Below are 7,783 nucleotides of genomic sequence, written 5' to 3'. Positions count from 1 at the left end.
TAGATGCCCTCCCTCGATGAGTCTTTGGACTCCCTGGAGGTGTGATGTAATAATAATAATAATATCTGATGTTAGACCCTGCCTGATGTCATTAATGTACAGATTGAACAATAATGGCCCAAGGACTGAACCCTGAGTTATACCATACAACCCCACACTATTTCAAACGATATATTGTGTTAGGGACCACGAGATGGTGACACTTGTCTGCTGTACTCTCTTAACCCAAAGTGGTTTAAAATTAGTGATAATCTAGGTCTAACTGTCTGATTGGTTAATGGAGTTTAACTGTCTCGGTCTCCAAAAGTTAGGTAGGACTAAAATGGCCCTGGCTACTCCCTATGAGAATAAAAGGCATTAGCAGTTTTTTTATTTTTAGCCATTTATCTAACCTTCAACACAACTGTCCAATTAACTAACCATTCCATGTGAACCAATTTCTGGTACAGTACCTGTAATTCTACTTCAATTATTCAACCCTTCAATTATCTTCAAATTGTCTTTCAGAAGTGGTTGGATAAACAATAGATTACTGTACTACTAATAAGTTGAATACATTTATATGGAATACAAAAAATTAGCCACGACACTAAACTAGCAGTACATGAACCAGCTGTTCAAACCAATTTTAATTTATGGATGTGTGAGGTGGGTAAAATATAATAGTTCATTAAGGATTGCAAAATGTCCAAGAAAAATTACAGAAGTAAATAGATGGCATTAATGGCAGAATCATATTAAAAATCAAGATATTAGAAAAAAACATGACTTTAGCATTAAAGAATGTGTGAGAAATGCTAAGCTAACGTGGAGCCAAGTTTGGGCTGTACAAAGAACGTTTCACAACTTTATGCACTTCAGTGGCTAAAAAGATCAACCTTGAAGTTGTAGAATACAGTTCATACTTGTTACCACCAGAAGTCTGGTTATTTCTTAAACTGAAGACATCAAAAGTATTCATTCTGAAAATTAGAAGTCAAAGCAAAAGTGAGAAAATGTAATGCAAGGGAGTAAGATTATTCTGAGAAATAGTATATGAAAATAAAGACTTAAACTATCTTTTGTTTTTTTATTTTACTAACACTGAGGTGGAGAGCTAGTTTAAAGGGGGTATTTACTTTTGTACAGCCCTTGATTATAATCATTATTTATTCGTGCAAGAATAGGGAAATAGTATATGAAAATAAAGACTTAAACTATCTTTTGTTTTTTATTTCACTAACACTGGGGTGGAGAGCTAGTTTAAAGGAGGTATTTACTTTTGGAATAGCCCTTGATTATAATCATTATTTATTCATGCAAGAATAGAGAAATATATACAGAAGTTAACAGAGAGATCGTGGAAATATGCATGTAACTACAACTCACAGAGATAAAGTCTATTAAATGAAAGTGAGCCAAGCTGCTCTGTTGTGTGCTAACTGGTAAATGTTAGATGGGTCATGATTCTCATTTTCAAAAAGAAATTTACTTGTGTATTATCAAAACTATTTTCTTGGCCTTCCTCTCTGTTCATTAGTTGGCCTGTAGAGAACAAATCAATATATGGAAGAATGAATTATGCACAAGATCGGACCCTTGGGTCTGATCTTGTGCAGTATGCTACCAGGGAGGGGGTTTGTAGATCTATGTTAGAGTCCCAGGAGTATAAGACCTCAAATGATGCTGCAGGATCAAAGCCTCCTGGAAGTTCTGGAGCTAATGTAAGGACACAACATAAGAAAATGAACCTCAAAGAAAATACAAATATGGGCACCTGGAATGTTAATTCAATGTATCAAGCAGGGAAGATGGCCAATGTAATCAGAGAAATGAAAAGAATGAAGATATCAATTCTTGGACTCTCAGAGGTTAGATGGAAAGGGAAAGGAGATATAAGAACAGATGATGGATTTAGATTTATTTACTCAGGAGGAGAAGAGCATCAAAGGGGTGTTGAAATAATGTTGGATAAAAGGATAGCCAATATGATGGAGAAATATTGGCAGAGATCTGAAAGAGTGATTGCTTTGAAAATAAAAGACAACTATCCTCATAACTCAAGTATACTTACCAACAACACATCATACAGATGAAGAAGTTGAAGAGATCTATCAACAAATAGAGGAATGTTTACATTTGAAAAATAACAGAGATATACTGATAGTAATGGGAGATATGAATGCAAAGATAGGGAAAGGAAAAGAGGATGGTCTGGTGGGCCGTTGGTGCTTGGAGAAAGAAATGAAAGGGAAGACAGACTGGTGGAGTTTTGCAGAAAACACAAATTTATAGTGACTAACACCTGATTTCAACAACATGAGAGAAGACTTTATACTTGGAGAGCACCTGGACAGAGGGGTGAAGAAATCAGAAATCAGATTGATTATATATTAATTAACTCAAGATACAGAAATGTAATAAAAAATGCAAAAACTTATCCTGGAGCAGACTGCAATAGTGACCATAACCTGCTCAAAATGCAACTAGAAAAATAAGAATTGATGGACTAAAAAGAAAAGATATCAGAGAGAAACATCAAGCTGAACTAGAAAATAAGATCAGCAATATTGATACTGATAGACCCCTACAAGTAATCTGGAGTGATCTAAGAGAGAAATTCAAGGAATGTGCTAAAGGTCTTCTGGGTGAGGCAGAGAGGAAAGGAAGGAAGGCCTGGATTACTGAGGAGGTGATAGAAAAAAATGGACAAAAGAAGAAAATGGAAGAATAAGAACAGCAATGAAGCTCAAATCAAGTATAAAGAGATCAATAAACAAGTAAAAATTCTGGCTAAAAAGGCAAAGGAAGACTGGCTCAATCAGGTCCGCAAGGAAATAGAGGAAAATGATACAGCAAAGGATATGAGAAAGGTCTATGAAGGCTTGAACTTGATTACGGGGAAGAAGAGAAGAATAAAAAGCAGTACTTTGAAGGATGAAAGAGGAAAGATTTTGTTGGAAAAAAATGATAAGATGGAAGAAGAATGTTACAGAACTTTATGGAGACGAAGATAATCTGGAATGTGATCAGATAGAAAATGATGATGCCCCAGAAATTAAGGAATGGGAAACCGAAGCAGCCATTAAAAGGATAAGAATATAAAATATATTACACAAGAATATTATTTAATTTGCGAAATATTTCAGTCTGAATATTACAGACCATCTTCAGTGGCTACATAGAAATAGTTTAAAAAAAAACAAGGTGGAATATGAACAACTGATCATTCACAAATAGAACAAGCCGCGTGATGTCATATCATTAAGTATTAAAAGAGTAAACATTTTTTTATCAGAGTCATGATTAAATTTAAGATATTCATTCAGAAATTCATGTAATAATCTTAAATAACATTAGACTAATATAGGAAATTTAAAAAAATAAATAAAAATAAATTGTGTTATCCTGATTAAACTTTCCCAAATTTTTGATACAGATATACAGTCATTGCGATTCAAGTTAGGACGTTGAAGTAAGGCCTCCACACTTTCTTTAAATAAACGTTCAAATTTATAGCGACATCTGTGTAGGAGGTGAGTCTTGGACCAAAGGATGTTGTGGCTTGTTTCTATTCCGTGCTGAGCTAATCCAGATTTCTTGGGTTTGTTGTGTTGAATGGATGATTGATGCTCTTGAATTCCTTTTTCTATAGAGATCTATAAAGCGTCCAGTTTATCCAAAGTAGGAAAGATTACAGTACTGTAATCTTTCCTACTTTGGACAAACTGGACGCTCTATAAAAAAAAGAATTCAAGAGCATCAATCATCCATACAGTACTGTAATCTTTCCTACTCTGGACAAACTGGGCACTCTATAAAAAAAAGAATTCAAGAGCATCAATCATCCATTCAACACAACAAACCCGAGAAATCTGGATTAGCTCAGCACGGAATAGAAACAAGTCACAACATCCTTTGGTCCAAGACTCACCTCCTACACAGATGTCGCTATAAATTTGAACATTTATTTAAAGAGGCCTTACTTCAACGTCCTAACTTGAATCGTAATGACTATATCTGTATCAAAAATTTGGGAAAGTTTAATCAGGATGACACATTAATGTTTTTTAATTTTTTTTTTTTTAAATATTAGTCTAATGTTATTTAAGATTATTACATGAATTTCTGAATCATCATCATCATCAAATTCCTGCCATGTACCCTCAAGGGGTGTACAGGATATGATAATACCACATGAAAAGATTACATCATTACTAACTTCCTATATATAATTTTCTTCCACATGAGTCTGTTACTTGTCAAGACTCCAACATTATCAGATCTTATATTGCTATCGTCTAAAGCACTTTGTACCGTATCAATCCACCTATATCTGGGTCATTTTCCTGCTAACCTGGTAGAGAACACTTGTTTTGCTAATCTTTCCTCTCCCATTCTATTTAAGTGACCATACCACCTTAGATTAGCTCTGCTAATGCATTCCTGGATGCTGACAATGTCAAGTTCTTTCCTAATATCCTCGTTTTTAATATGATATTGCCATTGATGCCATCTATTCATGCCTCTAATCTTTCTCAGGACTCTCATATCTGCGGTCTCTAGTCTTTGGTCAAGTGTTTTACTTCTGACCCAGCTCTCAGATCCATAAGTTAAAACTGGTTTGAACACTGTCTTGTATACAGCTAAATTGCTGAATTAATATCTTTAATTTAATCATGACTCTGATAAAAAATGTTTACTCTTTTAATACTTAGCAATATGACATCACGTGGCTTGTTCTATTTGTGAATGATCAATTGTTTGTATTCCACCTTGTTTTTTTTTTAAAACTATTTCTATGTAGCCACTGAAGATGGTCTGTAATATTCAGACTGAAATATTTGGCAAATTAAATAATATTCTTGTGTAAACGTGTATATATTTTATAATCCTAATGTCACAAGTATCTTTAAAGAATCAAAGGATAGGAAAGTTCCAGGAGTGGATGATATTCAAGGAGAGTTACTGAAGGCATTGGGAAAGGAAGGAATAAAACTTCTATCCATCATCTTTAATAGAACTCTGGAGGAGGATAGAATACGTAAAGACTCCATAAGATCTATTTTTATTCCTATTCTCAAGACTACAGGAATGATGGATTGGTGCTAGCGAAGCACTATCAGCTTGATTAGCCACGTAAAAGTCCTAATCAACATAATATATAGAAGAATGGAACAAATGATAGAAAGGGAATTAAATGAAGCATAGTTTGGTTTTAGGAGAAACAGGGAAGCTATCACAACACTATGGATATTTGGGGAAAGAATGATCGAATGCAATAAAGATTTATATCTATGCTTTGTGGACTATGAAAAAGTTTTCGAGAATGTTAATCGCTCTGTTTTATTTGATATTTTGCATAAAATAGGAATAGATGAAAAAATTATGAGACTGTTGTTCAGAATATACAAAACTCAAGAAGCCAGGGTGGTCAGATTTGAAGGAGAGGATACTGAATGGATCCCCATAAGAAAGGGTGTGAGGCAAGGGTGTGGGATGTCCCCATTCCTTTTTAATGTCTATAGTGAATGGATGATGAGGATGGTCTTGGAAGATCTGAAGGATGGAATAAAGATAAATGGACATCTGATAAATAATATAAGATATGCAGATGACATTGTACTTATGAGCAAAACAGAGGAAAGCTTGCAAAGAATTTTGAAAAGACTGAACAGGGTTGGAAATGAGTGATATAAAACGAAAATAAACATTCAGAAGACAAAAGTGATGAAGATTTAAAGGAAAGGAAACGAATGGATGGAAATCACTTTGAACAGACAAAGAACAGAAAATGTAAAAAGTTTCGAATACGTTGGGAGTTGGATAACAGAAGACAATAGATCTAATTATGAAATTAAGAACAGAATTAAAAAAGCAAAAGCAGCATTTTTCCAAATACATATAGGAAATAGAAATCTGAACAAACAGTTGAAAATAAGAATCCTCAAAACAATGATTTGGAGCATGGGGTCATATGGATGCGAGTCCTGGATGATCAATAAGGAGATGAGTGACTGACTGAATGCATATGAAATGTGGTGCTTGAAAAAAATGGATCATATGCTGGACTGAAAGAGTGAGCAATGAAGAGGTTCTTAAAAGATTCAAAATGAAAAGAGACTATATGGCTAGTATCCAAAGAAGAAAAATAGCGTTTGCAGGACATTTGATGAAGGGTTCTTCTGGAGAGCTTCCCAGAATAGTATTGCAGGGGATGGTGGAAGGAAGGAGAGGAAGACCCCACTGCAATGGAAAGACAGCATCAAAGATTGGACAGGCAAGAGTCTTACAGAAGCAAGAGATAGACAGGCATGGAAGTATTAGGGATATGATCTTGTCATATTGTCCCAAAGCTATTAGTGATATTAACTGCTTGTTGAGTAATGATGTTTCATGTTTGGAAAACATATAAAGACAGTTTGAAAGGTAATTTTGTACAGTTAATTGGCATTTATGGTAATGAGATTGGATTTCAGATTAAATCATTCTCTGGGAATTTACATATATAATGTATGAACTGTTGCCCTCCCAAGAGATCCTGCAGGATGATTTAAACAGACTAAGAGTTTGGGCCAAGTATAATAATTACAAGTTTAACCTTGAAAAGTGTAAGATTTACACACATAAACGCACAAAAAAAAAAAAAAAAACTATGTATGGGGGAAAACACTCAAAGGATCACTTGGATACTACATAAAAACACTGATAGGCAGAGCTAACATAGTTATTATTCTGCACAGACTTTGTACAGCTTCAACTACCTAAATCTCTTGATAATGAAGAGAGAGAGAGGTGGAGAGGATCTAGAGGCAAATAATCAAAGTGGTGAATGACCTAAAGTACTCTATGTGTGTGAGAGGTTGAGGATTTATCATCATCATTAAATTCTTGATATGTACCTTCAAGGGGCATACAGAATATGATAGCACTGCATGGAAAACTTACACCATTACTAACTTCCTATCTACAATTTTCCTCGAAATCAATCTGTTACCTGTCAAGACTTCAACATTATCAGATCTGATATTTCTATCTTCTAAGGCACTTTTTACTGTATCAATTCACCTATGCCTTGATCTTCCTCTGAGTCATTTTCCTGCTAACCTGGCAAAGAACACTTGTTTTGCTAATCTTTCCTCTTCAATTCTGTTTAAATGACCATACCACCTGAGATTAGCTCTGCTAACACATTCCTGGAAGCTAACAACGCCAAGTTCTTTCCTAATATCCTCGTTTTTTAATATGACATTGCCACTGATTCACCCCTCTAATCTTTCTCAGGACTCTCATATCTGTGGTCTCTAGTCTTTGGATAAGTGTTTTATTTCTAACCCAGCTCTAAGATCCATAAGTTAAAATTGGTTTGAACACTGTCTTGTATACAGCTAATTTAGTGTTTTGACTAACTTCTCTGTTATTCTATATAAATTTATTCAGTTGACTTCCTACCATACCAGCTTTGTTGGTTCTGTTGTCTATTTCCATATTTAATTTATCATCTTCACTAAAAATCGTGCCTAAGTAGGTGAAATATTTTACTTGTTCCACAGGTTCTCCATACACAACGCAGTTGACATTTTCAACGATTCTGCCTACTTTCATTGTCTTTGTTTTTTTATTGTATACCTTCATACCATATCTATTACAACAGTTATTCAATTTAGTCAGAGAATCTTGCAGACTTGTAGTGGATTTATTGATAAGTATAACATCGTCAGCATAAAGCAAAGAGCTGACATTAACACCTCCAATTTTCATATCAGGTTTAATACTTTCCTTCAAAATGTGATCCATATAGATG

General features: G+C 34.5%; 1 protein-coding gene across 1 annotated transcript; it reads left to right on the top strand.

The window, feature by feature from the left end:
* The first annotated feature begins 1,553 nt into the window (after nt 1–1,553).
* LOC150101216 (protein CFDP2-like) lies at nt 1,554–2,075 on the top strand. Its single transcript, XM_090402190.1, has one exon. The coding sequence runs from the start codon at nt 1,554–1,556 to the stop codon at nt 2,073–2,075; it is 522 nt and encodes a 173-aa protein (XP_090258316.1).
* The last annotated feature ends 5,708 nt before the right edge of the window (nt 2,076–7,783 follow it).

This window comes from Typopeltis vanoorti, chromosome 12, assembly GCF_054136105.1.
Source record: "Typopeltis vanoorti isolate ZY-2024b chromosome 12, IOZ_Tvanoo_1.0, whole genome shotgun sequence".
NCBI lineage: Eukaryota > Metazoa > Arthropoda > Arachnida > Uropygi > Thelyphonidae > Typopeltis > Typopeltis vanoorti.
This window is presented reverse-complemented; position numbering and strand designations above follow the sequence as displayed.

Excerpts from the sequence above, each read along its gene's own strand:
- LOC150101216 (XM_090402190.1), top strand. The coding sequence starts at position 1,554 with ATGAATTATGCACAAGATCGGACCCTTGGGTCTGATCTTGTGCAGTAT.